Here is a 19,720-nt window from a genome sequence, read left to right on the forward strand (position 1 = left end):
AAGAATAATTCATTAAAGGGATCAGGCATAGTATGAACAAGTGACTATAACAAATAACACACAAGTAGCTGTAGCTTCAGTAGGCTACAGAAACATCAGTCAGAAGTTTCTAACTGGCAGACCTACTTTTCCTTTCATTTCTTGAGTCATGACATTGCCTCAAGCAGGAAGCAGCATTTTTTTAGCTGAAATTCTCCTGCTGCCTATGGTCACAACTTGCTTGTCACACACTGACCATCAGAACCCTCCTAAGACTGTGGATCTAAACTCAAACAAATAAAGGGCCAATATTTTTCTAGTGAAACAGCAAATAAATGGACAAAAGTCACTCAAACCCATTTTACCCCATACCAATTACTTGGCAAGAGGAAAGGCATAAAAATATCTCCTCTCCCCTACATCTTATGAACAGAAAGGTAAGAAAAATATGTTGAACTGATGCTACAACACGACACAAAAGAATGGCTGCAGAACGTCCTCAGAAGGGGGTGCTATTTTTATGTCCAGATGCTGCTTCAGCTCATGTGAGAGTGAGTCACAGCCTTCCATGTTATGTACCCTATATATATATATATCCTATCACTGTAATGCCAGAACATTCACCAGGATTAGTGTGTCACCCTGAATAACAGAGCAGATTTGAAGCCAAAACAATCTGGATATTTCTTAGTTACATTCAGAGATGGAAGTAACAAAATATCTCTAGTGAATTGATGAAGGTAGAGTGACAAATTAATGAAAATCAAAGCTTAGGCACAAATTGATTTCCCCTTTTCTCACCCTTACCTTCAAATGGATATAGCAGTCTTTGAGCTCAGTCTGTCTGACCAGGGGTCCTTCCACAGGCCCAAACTGTGTACGCTTTGGGATGCGCCTTTTGGAGAACACACCTCCCAAAAACCTGTCTATATAGAGCACCAGGGGAAGGCTGGCCCTTGCCCTGGTCAGCACAGGCCGGTTTGGGATGGGATGCAAAGGTCCATGTTTTGGACACACTGAGGGATGTGCGTTATTACACTCTTCACACCCTGCAACACAAAGGCAGAGAGGACATGACTTTTAGGCAGACATTCACACACTAGCTCAGAGACAGCCTTATCTCTCTCTAAATATCTTTGGCTCAGCTGTGGGAACAGTTATGCCAATAGTCTGTCTACATTTTAAAATATTAGACAGGCCAGTGTCCAGCAAAATAAGAACAAATCAGCTCAGAGACTTCACTAAAGACAGAATTTTGTCTTTTCAGTCAAGCAGTCTAATTTGAATTCACATTTCTGGGAATCAAGACTCACATTTACTCATTACTGCTAAATTCTGAATGGTTTTTGCCTCTCTTTACTAAAGGTCTAATGGAGAGGGAAGGAAAAAAGGCAGGGCATGTAGTACACTACATATGACTGCACATGCTTACACAAATCATTGGGATCAAAGGGTCGAGGTGGATCTGGATCCCACTCGTCCATGTCAGTGTCTTCACCATCTTCATCCTCATCTTCATCCTCATCATCTTCCTCTTTTGTTTCTATCCTTTCCATTTGATTCTGCAGAGGTGCCAAAGGATCAGAACCATCCACAGCCTCCATAGGAGGTAACACCTGGTTATGCACCGGTAACGATGCCTGAGGAGAGAATTCACAAACAATTCAAGCTGATTCACAAAGAAAACTACAAGGACAAGCCATGAGGGTCCTTGCTACTCTACCCTTCCTGCTGCCTCTGGAAATGGAGAGGAGGACAAGGGAAGGTGCTAAATGACTGCCAAGGAATGTTTTGCATGGCTGGCTGCTGCTCATGGCCTCGCTCAAAACACCTGTATTACTCCCTGGCTATACCCTGCCAAGGACTCAGTTCTCAGAAGAAACTGAACTCAGAGGATGTTCTCGACCCTCACAGAAAGTTTAAAACCATGTCCAGGCTCTGTGGATATTAACTGGAGCCTAAAGCTGTATTTTAATTTCTTTTGTACAGGTGAGAGAATCTGCACTTTGGCACACAATCTTGTCTTTACTCTTTACAATCCAACAAAACCAATCTCCAGAGTACAAAGGTAGAGGTCAAGAAGGGGTGAGGTAATGTGGAGACTAGATATAAACTATGGGACATGAAGAACAGTTGAGGGCATTGCATTCTTCCACTAATTTTCAAGTTTAGTCATTTCCTTCCTTAAAAGAACTGCAACATTTGAATTTTGGCACATATTCCATCACCCACCCAGGTTTCTCAGGTAGAGAACAAGAAACACTACACGCAGCAGAACTGTCTAAAAACACCGGCAAGGAAACCCAGTGGATGTTGCTGTGACAGTCAGTACTACACCTTCCGTTAACTTCACTTTCCAGCACTGACAGAATTTTAAGGTGGCTGTTCACAGAACCATCAGTGAAACAGGTTTCTCTGTATATTAAATACTATATCCTAAGCCCCCATACATTCCATGGTGAGACTAGGGAAGACAGTGCAAATCTGCACTACAGCTTTCTCACATCTCCTCCCAGATCACTTAGCCACATTTCATCCCCAGAGATGATGGAGCAATGGAATCAGTGCGCTCTTACATGAAAAAGGAAAGGGTGCCTGGCAACTTACTCTATCTGCTTGTGGCCCCTGCTCCAGAGCCACTGGCTGGGGGGGGTCAGCAACGCTGCCGAGCACAGACAGGTTGGTGGGATTCATGCTCTGAGCAGCAGCAGGCAAGAGCACCGTTACCTAAAATCACAGGCACTCATTTTAGCACTGCAGCATTTCCATCAGTCACTTAATACATGGGCAGGGCCCAGCATGCACAGTTCCCTTGAGCCCTACACTCTACTCAAAAACCGCTGCATTGCCATGAGTTTTGGGGTTCAAATAGGGATGATGGGCTTGGACAAAACCTGCAGCTCCTGGGAGAAAAGAGAAAGACTTCAAATCTACACTTTGCAAATTCTGAATTACCTATTACACATTTTAAAATTAAGGTCCTGGGTTCAATTGCACTAAAAACAGATGTTAGGAGCTCTTTAGCTCTTAGTAAAACCAGTGATTTGGAGTCTCTTTTCCTCTACACCCAAATTTACTTTCGTTTTCAAGGGAAAAGGTAAAGAAGGACTAAAAAATATTTCCTCTTTTTTTGACTTTTTCTTTCCTCAAGCAAACCCTGCTGATGGCTGAGGGGTTTAGAACTAGATAAGCTTTAAGGTCCCTTCCAATCCAAATCATTCTGTGATTCTATGATCCAGGATCCATAAAAACCAAGATGGTGTACTGACCTCATGAGAAGATCAACTTCTCAAAAAAGAGGATCCCAGCAATTATTTTTCTTTACATTTGGTCACACTATACATTTTTGTTTACATACTTTTTTTAGTGCTGTAACAACCAAATTAATGCATATTACTTTTTTTTATTGCTGAATGGATGAGAACAAAGTAAATAAATTAGTAAATAAAACAAAATTAAGACCTCTTGGAATCACCTTTCCTGCATTTGTCTCCTGCTTATCTATACAGGAATTTGCATTATTTCGTGTGACTTTTCATCCTTCTCTACAGCTGATATCACGTGGCTTTTAGTTTGTGTCTCTGACTGTTAAGCAGCTTTTATGCTAAAATCCAAGCTCTTGACTCTCTGCAAAGTGCTTAATAAATATCAGATAAAACTGAGAACAGTGCATTGGGCCAGTAGCAAAGGAGCAGACAACAAAATCCATAATGTAAGCACTCAGTACTCCAAACTAGTTGCTTTGTTTAAAGAGGTATTAAGAATAATTTATGAAACTCCTGAAAAACAACAGCAAAAAGACTTCAGGGAATGGTCCAACAGTGAAGAGGAAACCACCATGACAGTCTGGTATTGACACTTCTGAAGCCAAGTGGCATCATTTTTCCTGCAGTGTGCCAGCAAGGAGAGGGTCACACAGACATGGATCTGTTTGTACCCCCTATTAGCACTGCCTCCTACTAATCACACCAAACATACCCTTACTTGCACTTCCATGTCAGGCACTGCATGGATTATGGGCATTATTTTTATAAACCTCTCACTTTATTTCTACAATAAAGTTTTTTTCTGAAAGACAAGAGGAGCTTTAATTATTATTTTATTATTAGTTGTCAGTTCAGGAATGTCCCACATGAAATGCTGATGTAAAAACAGCTGCAAAGGCAGGAGTTGACATAATGAGGGATTAACCATTCACCAAAAAATTAATACATATGTTAGGACTGCTGTCAGACTGTGTTAGAATGGAGGACAGGCTGAGGCCACACAGGTCAGTGCTTCCGGAATAATAACAGCAGATCACCTCTGTTGTAACTGCCATCTGCACTGCTTACAAATAATCTCTATTTTTCATTAATCATATATTTGTTAAATGTGCTTTAAGACAATTAAATAGGAATTTCTGGCTCCTTGATGCAGGGAAATTGATGGAGCAAAAAATTCCAGAACAAAACTCCAGAGAAAAATGAAAAGACAGGTAACACCTTTATTGTGTCAGTCATTGCTTCCCATCTGTGCCTCAACCATTTAGAACATTTTTTAGCAAGAAAATTTGTTTTCAGCACAGATTCAATCCCTCACTCTGCCCCAAGACTGTCAATAAACACACATTTTAATGATGGCTTTGGTGATGATTCAGATCTAGTACATCCACACGTAATTAAAAACCCACCAAGCAGTAATGATTTTAAGTCTATGACAAGCAGAGAATTTCAACTACGGATCTGAAAGCACCTGTCTACAGCTGATTATCACAGCACAGTCCCCAAAGATACCAGTAAGAGTTAATAACAACTTCCCCATCCATGATGGATGTAAAAAGAATAAGGAAAAATCATCATAACCTTATAAACACAGGCTGCAGTTTTCTTTTTCTCCCTGCCCACCTCCCACTGGCAAGCCTAGCACACCTGATAAGGGAGCCAGTCACTGAACTTCTTCAGGTTTCACGCTTAATTTCCTGTGATGTTTCTAGTAAACCTAGAATTTAATCCAATTTTTCTATCCCTCAACAGCCTTCTGTGGACTCCAAGGCATTTGGATCAGAACCTGTAAGAGGACAACTGAAAACCCCACCTTTCCAAAATGGCACATTCAGATGACTACAGCCACATCTGCTGCAGGGATACTGTTGAAAGATTTTTTCATGCTATCTGGGGCAGTAAATTAGAATTCTTGTTGAATATGAATTAAAGAGAATAAACTCAAAATAATTCTTAACTTTTACTGTCATTAATGCTCAAGGTGATCATAGGTCTTGATCAGGGTGAAGCAAAAGACTAAGATTGTCACTGGACAACTTCAAAAACAGCTCATTACCCTCATGCACCACATGAATGTCCCTTTACCTTCCCTCACTGTTCCCTCACAATTTTAGGCACAAAATGAATAAAATCTCTTCCTTACCTGCTGGGTGGTAGCATCCTGTTGGACGTAAGCCACTTGGGACGGATCTGTAAACAGAGTCTAGACAAAGTGAAAAAGGCTTATCAAACCAGCCATGGGGGTTTTTACTCCCAACTCACACAAAAGTTATCTGCCACTATGAAACAACCCACATTTGAGCCTTTGTCAGCTTCTAACCTGCCTGTTACCACAGCAAACTACTTCAACTCACCCAAGTAGACCTAGATACATAGAAATTTAAAATTAGGTAATGCTCCATAAAGACTTAATATATTTATGTAGCACTTTGCATCTGTACAGCTAAAGTGTTTCACTTTTTTTTTTTTTTTCTAATTTACCAAAATCACTTTGTCAGTTGTTGATTTGATAAAATCTACAGGATGAAATTCAATAGCTCTGTCTATGCCCTTAATGCGTAACACTTAAAAGCAGGATAGAAGGTAACTGCAAGCTTTTTCTTCCTGAAAATTCACAAGACTGCTGCATGCTTTCTTTTGAGGAACTATCATGCACATCCTATATAGGACTTTGATATGGCCAGGATGCTGTTTAATTTCATAGAAGCCATGCCAACTTCAATATTCTGCAAGAACAGCCCTGACAGAATCCCAGGAAAAGCAAGACTAAGGATTGACTGAGGCCAGCCTTACTTAGCCAAAACTTGAAACATCTGAGCTTGCAGCAGCCCGGCTACAATAAAATAAAGCATGATATAATACAAATTCCTTTAGCACTGTGATAATTTCATCTCAGATGCAGAAGAGTGTCTGAATACTGCACATCTTTTGACACAATGACAGCATTCAGAGTTTTGGAGTTAGTTGGCAAGTAACTTCCTGGGAGATATGCTCTCAGGACATCCCTTCACATAGAAGCTGGTTTTCTGGGACAGCTGAGGGCTGCACAGGACACAATGTGCCACATGAGGCCCTGCCAGCATGATGGGAGTGTCAGGTACGTGCACTTTGCAGCACAACTAATCTGCCCTGTCAGCAAAGATATTATAAAACACTCTGGACAAAGCCAGCCTTTTCCTTTTTAATCTGTCCACACCGAGGCAGAGATGCATAGCATACTGACCCCATATAAACATGTGCTGCAAGGGAATAAAGGCTACTTGATATAATTATGCAGAAGAAAATGAATATAAAAGGTCTATAAAATCAGCAACTCTGCAGAGACCACAAAATTACGTTGAATAAACAGAGATGCTCTGCAAAAAGACACGACTGTTATTGTAACTATCAATTATGACAACTGTACTACACAAAACAAAGATTCTTCCAGAAGGAACATAGATGGCTCTTAGCTTTTTACTGGATATAAGAGGCAGAACTTCTGGTGAGATTATCCTTGTTCTGGAAAACACCTTTGAGTAAATTATAATCTCATCCATCTTCAGTGAAGTAACCAGCATTTCATAATTCATAGCCTCAACATCCTTTGATAAGCAGATTTGCACATCAGACAAATGAACAGCATGAAGTCCCTGCTCAACAGTGGGCAGAGAAAACTGCTGGGAGCGACTGCCTGCTATTTTCCAGTCATACCACTTGGCTGGTAACTGGCCTTCATCCCAAATAAGACTGTTGTGCTTTCTAGGTGCCAAAACCAGGGTGGGCTCAGAACCACACGTGCCTGCGTAGCTTCCACGGGGTGGATGTAAACGAGGGTGTGCTCCGAGGTGTCCACAGAGGTGTAGGAGGTGCCGTCAGCCGTGTAAACCACCTGCTGTGCAGGGCCGCGCTCCTGCTCATCACTGTACATGATCTGGGCCACTGCCCCCCCCTCGGGGACAAAGTGCACCTGGGGAACAAACAGATCCTGGACTCGCACCAACACAGGCCAGTGGGACACAGCACCAGAGTCCTGGGGTGCTTTGGAAAGCAGAGAGAACTTGTGTCCCAACTAATCTGAATGCAGTGAAAAACACATATTTCAAATCTCACTCAATTATTCTACCAACAGAAATCTGGACACAACATCCATCAGTGTCTGTTTTTACCTTGCATTGCATCTTAAGACGTAACTGCTACAAAGGGCACCCACACATACTTAGTTCTTGCGTGATGCTTCGGAAATTCGTAAGGGAACAAGTTCCCATTTGAACTGACGTATCTATTAAATGTACTGGGATATTGTTTCCCTTTATGCTCATATCCCTTTCAGGATTTATGATAATTACTTCATTCAGCTAGTTCTCTAGTTGGAGGTAATTTTTGCTGTCTGATGAGAGGCTAACAGAATTTATTAACTCTGATACTCCTCAAGATATAGTATTGCAGCTCTCACAGTCAGCAGTAGGGCATATTAGACTGCTTCTCTGTAGTATGTATGTGCAGCACCAGTAGAAAATTCAACTATTTGAACAGACAAACCTATACCTAAAAATATTAAGCACAGATTCCAAGGACCACTGGAACAAGTTATGTCTAGGGCTGCACTTTAAATCTAAACAACTAAATTTTACCAGAACATTATGATCATAACTGATGATATTGATAATTTTTACATTAATATGTATTATATTATTAATAATTATTTATAATTGTGATCATAACTGATTACTGTGATGATGGCCTATATTAAATGAGCCAGAATACTGGATTCCAGTGAAAACAGGATTATCTTTAGATTTTGCCATCCTTTACATGCTGAAAAGCATTTTCAGTGCATGGGAAAAACAGGACAGTGAGGAGGAAACCTAGTTTGAATACAAGTATTCATAGTCACATAAAATTCTTTCACATAAAATGATACCACAGTTACATAATTTGCTTATTTTGTTTCACTTTTTAGCTTATGCTTCAGAAGACACCTGGTACTTCCCCCTGGATGCTCAGTGCTGATTGTGTACAATAAATCTTCTCACAAACACTACAATTTCACATTTGGAAAGCACTCTGCACACAATCATTAAGCCTTAAAACTGCCATGTGCAAACAGCAGCATGGTTATCCCATTGCAGAGAGAAGGGAACACAGGCCATTTAAAACTGCCTTTCTTTGCAAATTTCAAAGCTGGAAATTACTAAGAGAGGCAGAATTTCTCTGCTTGTGGGTCAAATATCATGCAGCACCCTTTTCCTATCATACTTAAAAGAGTAAATCAATTTACAGAATTCTAGAAATTCCCAGTTGTGTTGTCTCAGAGGCAGAGGGACAAGCTGTATACAGCAGAACCTGAAAGAATTAAAACTGCAGAATTAAAACTGCATTAGTCACTTACAATTAATATTTCCCCCTTCCTCACTACCCAGATGTCTGGCTGGAAAAAATTACTTGTATTACTTTCCCCAAGGTCCACCCACAGTTCCATCTGATTCAAATGATGCCATCAAAAGCGGCTGCCACAGAGCACAGATTTTGTTCATTACTCTTAACACCCTTTATTCTCCCGCACAGTAATAAACGTATTTGGACCCTGAAACTTCTAAAGCCACTGCTTAGTTTTGTTCAACTCATTTCAGAGCTCTGTGTCTTCACTGCTGCGGTTTGCACAGTTCAGTTTCTGAAGCTTTAACCCTAAATCACCACAGAAATGTTTGTACTTCTGCTCAAATGCAAACTGAGCTTCTAGACTCTAAATCAGGATTGAATGGGAACTAACCCTCCTCACCAATCCCAATCCAGTCCAAGCAGAGGCGAAGCTCTGGCTAATCACCTGAGCAGTATTCTGTTCCTGTCCTGCAGATTCAGTCCACACCTGAGGACTTTCCTCTTTCAAGTCCATCTCCTCCCTGCCTGTGTGCTCCATGAGGAGGAGGAGACCTACTGGAGTAATATCCGGCTGAAGGGATTCATCTGTTCATTGTGTTTCTGCTTCCAGAAGACAAGGTGATCTTCAGCAACATGGCTGTAAAAAAACAGAGAACAGAGACATTAAAACCAGCATGAGACATGGCATGGAGCTATGAGGGATTTATTATAAAATACAGAGTAAATACAGAGTAATACAGAGTAAAGCAGGTTTGGCTTTACAAACGCCTCCTACAAGACCCAAACACCTTAAGTTATGGGAACAAAGGAACAGAAATCTTATCTCACTGAGCATGGTCAAGTCCTACTAGTCACCACTTTCCCTATCCCATTAAGGAGGAAACAAATCAACCATTGCACCAATTGCACTGAAAGATTACGCTGAATTCTTCCTTGGCCACAGGCCATCTACACCACCTTCTCCTCAGTGTCCTTCTGGCACCTAGAGGCCTAGAAATAATGCAAAAAATGGACCTGATTCCAACAAGAAAACATTATGTTCAGAGATGCATCACCAGTTCCTCAGTTTGCCTGAATGAGATTTTGTTTGAGCACCAACTGGTTTTCCATCTACAGACAGATTTGACCTTGGACAAAACCCCAGTCCCAGGTTAGTACAGTGTTACAATAGCCAACTAAAAAGGAACAATGAAACTTAAACTCGCAAAGAGCCCAACAAACTGCTTCCAAGCTTGGTTTAATTCACTTCTTGCAATTTTACTGGGGCCTCTCAATCTGCTGTTACAATCCCAGAAGGGTAATTTACAGCTCTGGTGATTGTTTGAGTCCGTGGTTCAGCACCTTCCCAATCCTTCATCTCTAATGTCATATTAAATCACAGGCCAGGAATTAGCATGAGGCTGAGCCCATTTCATTTCTCAGCTACTCCAATTAACTTTATTTTATATCCAGTACCTTGCTGGGCTGATCCAACGCCAGCACCCATCTGTGCACCAGAAAGGAAGCAGAAGGCTCCTTGCTGATGCTTTCATTCAATTGCATTTTAAATGCAAATTATTTTAGTCATAATTTATCCCTATAAATGCTAGCATTTGGCTTGCCATTGACAAACTGAAAAATAGATAAGGAGAGGTAAAAAAAGTAGCAGGCACTTTCTAAATCCTCCTAATTTTGCCAGCAAGGACTAAGCTGTGCAGACCTGAGCACTGACTATTCCACTGGGCCTGACCAGCATGGATAAATCATCAGGGCAGGGAAGCCTCAGGCTAATGTCACTGAACTGTGTGGTGGAGCAAAAAAATCATATTACTTACATATAGACAAAGAAAAACAGTGGGAAAGATATTTCTGGGCATTGCTAGACACCAAGTCTTGCTGCTACTGGTGTCTGGAGTTAACACTTGCTGTCTCACGCTGAGCAACCCAGCACATGAGCCCTAAAAAAGCACACATTGAGGAACCGTTCTGACTTTCTCTTATATCCAAACACTTCCAGTTACGGGAATACAGGGACAGAAACCTTATCTCCATTAATATTGCTTGATACAAAACATCCCCAAAAACCACTTAGGAGAAAAATTAAAATAAAATCTACATACCAGCATTCAATGCCTGAGCTTAGTATGAACAAATTAACTGCAGCAAACATGAGTGATAAACACCAGGCTTGTTCTCTAAATGTGGAAGGTCAGGGCAATTTACAGATAAATATTATTTATTTATATATCCAAGTGCACAGATGCTCTGATCTATAAAAAATACCATCCATCGCTACACAGAACCTTTCTTGTTATGTTTTTAAGGATTAAAGTAGGGATTTTCTCATATCTAATCCTACCTCATTCACTGACCTCCTTCACTCATTTTATCAGGTATAGGTTCTTTATTCAGAACATATATAAATGTATACATATATCCGGTATATGATCACCTCTACCTGTGCAAAATGTGACAGCATTTATGTCAGTAACACACTGTGAACAACTTCTTTGCAAAATTTAGCACCTATCCTGTTGATAATCTTCACCTGGTTTATCCACAGCAGCTCTTTTCCTAGACTGCCAGTATTAATCAAGAGCCAATTCAGGTAATGGCACTAACAGTAGCCGGTAGTTTAATCAATTACCTAACTGCTCAGAAAACTAAAAATAAAAAACAAACATTAGAGGTTCCACTTTGGGGTGGCTTGCCTTTAAAAAAAAAATCCTATTAAAAAGAAAGCAATTACATTACCTACTAATTGAATTAAGGGAAAGGCACAGTTCTGGCTAATTCCACATGATGCAACAAGTAGAATTTTTGGCTGACCTTCCCCACCAGCAGACAATGAAGGTCTGAAGAAAGATGCTGACTCACTCCTGCAGAGTCATTTTGGCACAGATAACTTACAACTTGAGTACAAAGGAGACTGAAGGGCTCAGGCAGGGGTCTTTAAAAGACAAAACTGGGAATTAAGATTCATCTCTGAAAAAAGAAGTACCAAAAAGTTGGAAAGAAAAGCAGAAGACAATCATTTCATGGTTCTGAAAGTTAGCACTAACTTAAAATCTTGAGGGAAAAATAAAGCAAGGCTGAACCAAATTCAGTGCCCCAGTGCTGCAGATTCTATAAACAATCCGGTCATTGCTGTTCTTGACAGAAATGAAACTAATAAACAGCTCAGCCCAGCCAATTGTGCAGCAATAAGGAACAATAGCAGTAACTGCAGGATTTGCTGATGCTTTCAACTTCTGTACTTCCAAATTCATCCCAGGATTGACCTCTGGTATGCATTCCCTCAGTACATCTGTAATCATGAAAACACACTGAAAAGCACATTTCCCTGGAAACATGGATGTGCTGAGAAAGAAGATAATGCAAGAGGAGACAGGCTGTGTCCCAGAGAGGTCACAGGGACAGGCAATATATAGGGCAGGAGGCAGGAGCAAATGTTGAAACTCAGCTGTGAAATAAGCCCTGCAGTCAAGCCCAGAAGCTGGAAAAATCTAACCCAAAGTCACTGACAATAGAACTGCCACAAAACACCAACACCTGAGCAAGTTTTCTGACACTGATGACACGAAGATCAAACCAACTTTACTCACTGATCATTCATAGGATGCTCCTCCTCATTAATTCTGCACAATCTTATTTCCTTCCCTAGATTCCGCTCTCAATTCCCTGTCTTGACACTGACAGCCACAGTGTCTCAAAATTTTAACTACTTCCCTGTGGTCTTCTCTCAGCTTTGGTAGTTTTCTAGCAGAAATAAATGTGAAATTTTGGACATAAGCACTGCCAAATCACTGGCATGCAGGGAGCACTCTCTGCTTGCTCTCCACACTGTTCACCTATGGATTATCCTTTGCAATTGTTGATTTTTCTCACTGTATTGAACACATCAGACATTTTCAGACAAGCTAAATAAACACCAAGGCATGCACCTCAATGGGAAGCTCTGCTGTGTCCAAGGGACTACCATAAGGATCTGTGTAACAGAAATTGAAACTCAATTGCAGAAATCCTAAAATAAAAAAAAAATAATTAAATATAAAAGGCATTGTGATAGGATAAACTCTTGTAAGTTCTTACTTTTCTGGAAGTTGAAAGATTAGTCAATTATAACACATCACCCAATAGTCACCCAAAATTCCACCAGCACCCCAATGCTTTCACACAATCCAATGAGCATCACAAACATGAGCAAGAAGCAATGCCAGTGGGAGATGTTAAAGCATTTACAGTAACTGCAGACACAGCATTTTCCTCCACAAATAACAGGCATGCCTCACCCTGTCTGTGCTGGGTGATGACACAAGCTGAAACAGTAACTGGCATTACTAAAGAGTACCAGTACAGTCCAGTACCACTCCAGTAGGGCAGTGGTGAGGCAGTGACAGTCTAGTGTCACCATATATAGTGCAAATCATGACACAACAGAATTGAAGAACCAGCACAGCTCCTGTGACTTTGAAATATCTCCTCTAGTGGAACATTGGCTCATTCTGAGCTGTGCAAATAAATTAAACATCCCTTCAGGACAACACAGGTTTTTCTCAGAACACCATTCACATTCAGTTTCCTTTTCTCAACACGTTCTGGGATCTGCTGCTGTCACAGACCTACGGCCATCTCTCTTTAGTTTTTGCATTTTACATAAAATCCAGAACACTTCATTAATGACAAAACTTCTCCTCTGCTGCTCCTGATGCCTCGAAAGCATCTTTGTGTCATTGTCTGACAGTTCTTAATTTTTTTTTTTTTTTTTTTTAAATCTTACTTAAAACCTCCTTTTGACCTTGGCAACACTCTCCAACTCCTTCCTCCTGCTCCTCCGGGATGGTGTTTTCTCTGAAGCTGTATTATTAAGTCAGCAGCTTCCCCATGAACTGCATTCAGCTCCAGAGGATGGGAAAGCACTGCTCAGAGGGCAAAGCACCTCATTGCCTATCCAACAGCAATGTCCTTGCTAGCTTTGCTGCCTCAGCATTAGACACCCTGGGCCACCATAGCTCCACGTGTATCCCCTCACAGGTGCATCCATGATCCCCCCCACAAGCACGCAAGAGTGAACGGCGCTGTAAGAGAAAACCACTAACAGTAAAATCACTGTTGGCTCGTGTTTGGTATCTAAGTGTTTTAAACACAAGTTAAACCCAGTGAACTCACCTAGGGCTTCAAAGGTAAGCTCTCAAAGTCAGGAAAAACCACCACCAAAAAAAATTAGAATCAACAATAACCATATTTTCTTGGCAAACTTGCTATTAAGGAATGACCATTTCTTTCAATGCTGTGACTACACAAGAATATACAGAGACAAAAATCTCTGGGGACTTCAGCTGCAGCAACCTCTGTGAGGCTCACTAAGGGCATTCTGCTGAAAAATCCAAGCCAGTGGCTGCCAAACACTCTTTTTTCCCCCTAACCTGGGATGAGAAAGGAGGAATTTTAAAGCAGAGCAAGGGGAAAAGACCGCCTCCTTGCTCAGAGAGGAATAAAGCCACTCAGTATCTCAAACGAGAATCCCCTTTACAATAATGGTGCATAAACCAGCTAATGTGATTTACTTCCCAGTGTAAAAGAGTCTTGCCATAGCCTGAGGTTCCCTGCAGCAATAACAGCAGGGACTATCGGCTTAATCCTCTCACGATTGAGCTCTCTGACAACTGTATGCCACCCCAGCCATGGTACAAAAGGGGTTTTACGACTCTGAGTCTTCCTCCAGCTTTTAATATGAAAATGATTTATTATGCTCAAAAAGAACATCACATTTGCCTGCAAAAAGCTTTATCCACACTTAAACTCAATTATTCTAGTTTGTCTAGAAGGCAGAGTCAGTGCATTTCCTGAGATCCTTTAGCAGGAATGTGCTTTCGCTGCAGCAAGAAGGTTTCTAACCTCATTGAGGACTGAGTCAGGACTGTTGTCACCTCTTCTGCATTCCCATTCATCACAGGCAGACACTGTTTCAAGGAACTGTGGCCCTGGTGCATTTTGTGTGAGTGTTATCAATCAGGTAATGTAAAACCACATTATTTATGTTTTACTGGTGAGTTAAAAATGGAAATCATACTAGGGCTGGGACAGCAAGAATTATTAATCTCCACAAAGGGAAAACTGGCTTCAATTTATTTTGTCATGTAATAAATAGAAGAGCTCAGCCAAACACGAACACTTTGCTGCCATTGTACATAATGAATCTATCTCCTCATGGCACATCCATCATCAAAGCAACAATGAGCTGGAAAAGATCTCTTAGACCAAGGCCAGTCCTCTGCTAGACATCACATGTGACAGTCCCTTTCCTAAAAGGACAGTGCCCAGGCACTGAAGGTGACAGCACAACAGTCTGGTATAACTATTCTCTCACAACTTATCAGGTAAGTAGCTGAAAATCCATTTCTACCACAGAACACAGGAGAGAATCCAGCCTGAGCACAGGTTAACATCCTCCTGGGAACTACCAAGGCTGTGTTTAGATACCTACTCAAGAGATGCTCCAAGGACATCTCTCTTGAGTCCTAATTCTTGTATGATAAAGTATTTCTCACACTGTCCTCTCAGTGAGCAAAAACTCAACTTCATTACTTTCTACATATGCAAATCGCTTCTTTAGTCACCTCTCTTCCCATTTGCTCAACATGTACATGTCTACTCCAGCAACTGATTTCTTCCTCCCACCCTCAGCTTCCTGAATCTATGGCCACATTCCTCATGTTGTCTTCGTAATGTTTCATCCTCTGAGGCCCCTGTGATATCATGGCTGTTGAGTCACACACTGCAGTTTTTGGGCTCCAGCTGCTCGAGGCAGTGACCGTGCCTTCCTAAAGGATTTGGTTTATAAATCACAGAGAGAGAAGTCTGATAAAGCAAGACAGAAGGGAATACATGCATTTAAAGCATAGGATGACACAAAAGGAAAATAAATGTCTGGATCAGCGGCTTGTGCCCACACAACCTTCAAGATGGCTGTATTAGGGGTTACTGAAAGAAAACAAACCATTCCCCTCAAGTTTCTTCCTGCCAATTTTTTTGTCTCACATCCCTTCTCCTCCTCCAGTAAACGCTTTCCAAAAGAACTGTCAGCTGAAGGGGATTCTTCCCCTTCCTACAAGCAGGTGGTGCTGCTTCCTCTCTCCTTCTCCCACCCCCCCTGCACCTCTCCTCTGAATTTAAATCACCTGTTGTAAAATTCAAAAAAATAAAACTACCTTGTTTCTGCACACAAAAGCACATACCTGAGATGGCTCCTTCAGAATAGCTGCTGCTCTGCACTACCCCAGAGAACCAATGAACTATCTGCACCTTTAAACAAGTGGGAACTAACATATAGAGCCATTTCAGGGCTACAATACATCTGCATGTTTTACTAGCAGGAGATAAAAGTGACAAATAAACCCAATCTCATGTTCAAGTCCAAACAAAATTCACCATAAAATACCAACCCACTTAATTAGGTACACTTAGAAGTCCATTAGAATTCAGTGTACACAGCTGCCAGCAGCTGCAGGTGGCCAGGAACACACTGGAAACGGCTGCTCACTGCAGAGCAATTTACCTCAGGAGAGCTCATCCAAGGATTTTCTGCAAAGAATAGGACTAAGGGTGCCAGAGGAGGGCAGATAATACTACAGACCCGTTTCTCCCTAAAATCAAATTTTCAATTATTCTATCAGATAACAATAATACCAACTACCCCGATATCTTATCCTATAAACAAGATAATGAAACTGTCTCTTTTCGCACAAGAGAGGCATCCATGAACCAAAATGCCAAAAGGCATCACAATTTCAGAGAGAAGTTTTCCATTTAAGGACAGACCAGAGCAATACACACTCCTGCACTACTTTTCCTAGAAATGAAGGCATTAGAAGGCTCAAGACTGCCAATTATTTTATTGTGTTCACAAAAGATGAAAATAATCCACTTGTAAAATCAGCTGGTGATTCATTAGCATCTCATATTCTAACTGAACTACAAGAAAAAAAACCCTGAATTATTAAAAATCTGATAGAAGAAAGCAAAAGTTCAGTATAGTCTCTATTTCTATTGAAACTCACAGGGAAACATTGATAGGCATTTCACACACCCAGCTTTGCACTTGATCATTCTTTCAAGGCCTGTAAGAACCGTCAATTTAGAACTATATAGTGATACACTAAACAGGTTGATGCTGAGGTACCAAAAAGTGTATCACAAATACTGACCCTTCATTTTACTGTCAGGACTATGACTACCGTCTGTAGCCTAAACCAAGTTTAAATTGCAAATTAGGGACTCTGTAAGAGCCCTCTTGAGGCTCTGCAATGTACAGCTGAGAGGTAAAAGGTGACCACACATAGCTCTTGTACAGGGAAATAACCCTAAAAATGTGAATTATTCCTTTAGGATGAGTAATTTTGAAACTCATAGCATCAGGACCTCGTTCTTCCATTCCAACTCAACCTTTTAACAAAGTCACATAACCCCATTTTTAATGGAACTGGGGCACAGGAGGGGAAACGGGACAACTCAACAACAACACCCACAGAGCAAGAGCCACAAGATTAAGCATCCACTTGTTATGACCATACCAAGGCCACAGAAACAGGGTCTTTGGCACCAAGACCACTGTCAGGAGACCAGTGAACCCCACAGCTTCCACCTGCAGAAACTGCTGTTACACACACCAGGATTTCATGAATAGAACCCGCTCAGGACAGTGGGGAAGGACCTAACTTCCCTCAACACCAAGCCTCAGGGCCACCCAGCCAGGAGCCTTGCCCTGTTGGGACCACACAGATGCCCAGTAGGCCCCCCGGGGCAAGATAACCTCATGAGGGTGGAACGCCCAGAACACACCACACCACTGCGCCTCACAGGGCAGACTGGGGGACCCCCTCCACCCACACCCCCCTGATAAAGTCTCCACGGCCACCAACAGCCAATCCGAAGACGGGGTGAGACGCCCCCTCCCCTAACTAGGCCAATAGGAGGCAGGGGCGCGAGGCATGCGGCCAATCGGCAGGCGTGAATGCCCCCCCCTCACACCACCCGCTTCCCGCCGCCGCCGCGCCCCCCCATCCGCCCCCGCCTGAGGGCAGCGGCGCCATCAGCCCCTCGTGAGAACGCCCGGCGGCCAGCCGGCCCCAACCACTGAGCGCCAAGGAGGGACACGGGCGGGCGGCCAGGGCAGAGGCTGAGCGGACGGGACAGGACGGGCCAGTCGCGGAGGGCGGGAGAGCTGGGCTGAGCGAGGGGCCAGAATTATGGTGGAGAGATAAGACCCCCCCCCTCCCTCCCACAGTGCTGGGGAGACAAAACATGGCTCTACTTCCTCTTTCCCCCCCCCGCCCCCCCCCCACTGGCGGGAGCGAACGGTTTATCCCGGCCCCGCACCGCCAGCTCTGGGCGCCATCTTGGGTGCGACTAAAACAACAAGTCTAAAACCCCCGGCGGGTCCCTGCGGCGTCCCCGGGCCGCGCTGCCCTCCCGGACCGTCCCATCGCGTTACCTGAGGGGGTCCCGTGCGGGCGCCGCGCCCCGGCCGCTGCCGCCGGCCCCGCGGCGGCCCCAAACCCCCCCACCTGTCCTCACCTCACAATGGTAGCTGCAGAGCGGGAGGGGGGTGGCCGCCCGGGCCTCATTACCATAATCTGCCTGGCAACAAGCCGCGGCGTCGCGCGCTGATTGGCTGAAACTCCTCCACCAGCCACGATGTGGCACAGAATTCCCCAAGGAAAGGCTTGGAGCGCCCAGGTCAGGGGGCTGGGGCGTGGTGGGGGGCGAAACACACACCCCGATCCGCGGGAGGGGAGCGGGGTTTCAGGGGGGGGGAGGGGGGGGGGTGTTCTCTTCCCAGGTTTTACTCTCACCTTCGGTTGCTGGTGGCCAATCAGAGCCCCTGTCTCATCCCCACCAGTGGTATCTCCGCCAATCAGGGTGCGCTTTTCATCGCGGCGCTCCGCCCCCGCACTGGGAGAGGCGCTGTGGGCGCCGCGAGCAGTGCCCCCTGCTGTGGGGGTGGGGGCGGCGCCGCGCGCCCCCTTGTGGCGGGAAGAGGCGGGGCGGTGACACCTCCGACATCCGTCACTCCCAATTTTCCAGGACAGGTAGGGCCGGGCCCATCCCCTTCTCCCTCCTGGTTTAGGAGGCGACTCCCAAACTTCTCGTGGGATCCCGTCCGTAATGATCTACAGCCCCTTCGGCGCTATCTAGCAGCTCCTTGGAGCAGAATTATCTAAAATTGTGTCAAAACCAGTGGATTCCACTGGAATTTTACTTAAACCTGATAAACTAAAAGCTGAAACGTGAGCTATTAATATGTGTCGAAGGTCAACCCATGAGGAGATGCCCACTAAAAGGCTGCTTCTGCCTAAAACGTCCCTAAATGGTGCTCTTTTTTTTTTCATGGTACATGTGTCGGAGTCCTAAATGTCTGCTCAAAGAAGGATAATAATTACCATTGTTCAAAAATGTAACTGATTGGTCATTCCAGTGCAGTTACTGCCATATTTGTGTTTAGTATTTATCTATTTGTGTTATGGTGGCAAGAAAAAACATCCCTTTCTTATCTCTTGTTTGCCATTAGCACACGCTCAGGTAGCTCTTTAATCCAGTAGGTCAGTAGATATTTCAGCCAGACAATCCCTGTGTTTAGGACCTTTTAGTTTTATTCTAAATAGCTTCATGGACTATGTGTAAACCACTGTTCACTGCAGTGTGGGCAGCTACAGATCCCTCAATAGGCCATTGTGGTCAACTGACCAAAGCCCAGGAAATTTGGGTTAAATATTAATCACTACTTTTACAGAACTGGTTTTGCTCAGTCTCTGTGCTGGGAGAACAGCGAGAGGGTGAGATCTTGGTGCCATTAATTGTAACTCTCCATTAGGTCTGTCCTTTTAAAGCCTGGACTAGTCTTTTAAATTAAGAGCTGCTATTGTAAATTTAAATGATCCCATGTTGTACTGACCCCCTTCCATAAGCAATCAAAATTTCAAAAACAGCCCACAGAAATACAAATTTTCTAAATTGTGTTTATGATATTAAAATGTTAGATATGGATTTTAAACCTCAAGTCAGCAGAATTAGTTTAATTTAGAAGTTTGATAATTTTTTCCCCCCTTAACTATACTTCTTTACATCTCTGGGCAGTT

At 43.0% G+C, this 19,720-nt stretch overlaps 1 protein-coding gene across 15 annotated transcripts in view; it reads right to left on the reverse strand.

Moving 5' to 3' along the window:
• The window catches only part of PRDM10 (PR/SET domain 10), a 45,283-nt gene extending 26,975 nt beyond the window's left edge, over positions 1-18,308 (reverse strand). For 3 of the 15 annotated variants that reach the window (XM_041480546.1, XM_041480538.1, XM_041480530.1), the window contains exons 1-7: positions 18,159-18,262; positions 8,995-9,240; positions 7,024-7,191; positions 5,386-5,445; positions 2,587-2,706; positions 1,412-1,619; positions 787-1,028 (exon numbers count right to left, since the gene is read on the reverse strand). In XM_041480546.1, coding sequence (XP_041336480.1) covers positions 787-1,028; positions 1,412-1,619; positions 2,587-2,706; positions 5,386-5,445; positions 7,024-7,191; positions 8,995-9,141 — 945 coding nt within the window. In that variant the 5' untranslated portion in view covers positions 9,142-9,240; positions 18,159-18,262. Of the gene's footprint in view, positions 1-786; positions 1,029-1,411; positions 1,620-2,586; positions 2,707-5,385; positions 5,446-7,023; positions 7,192-8,994; positions 9,241-11,411; positions 12,507-12,526; positions 17,887-18,075 lie in introns of those variants that run through there. The other 12 variants (XM_041480542.1, XM_041480539.1, XM_041480545.1 and 9 more) reach the window with 10 other exon arrangements.
• Positions 18,309-19,720: the final 1,412 nt, after the last annotated feature.

Source organism: Pyrgilauda ruficollis, unplaced genomic scaffold (genome assembly GCF_017590135.1).
Source record: "Pyrgilauda ruficollis isolate IOZ18807 unplaced genomic scaffold, ASM1759013v1 scaffold52, whole genome shotgun sequence".
Taxonomy (NCBI): Eukaryota; Metazoa; Chordata; class Aves; order Passeriformes; family Passeridae; genus Pyrgilauda; species Pyrgilauda ruficollis.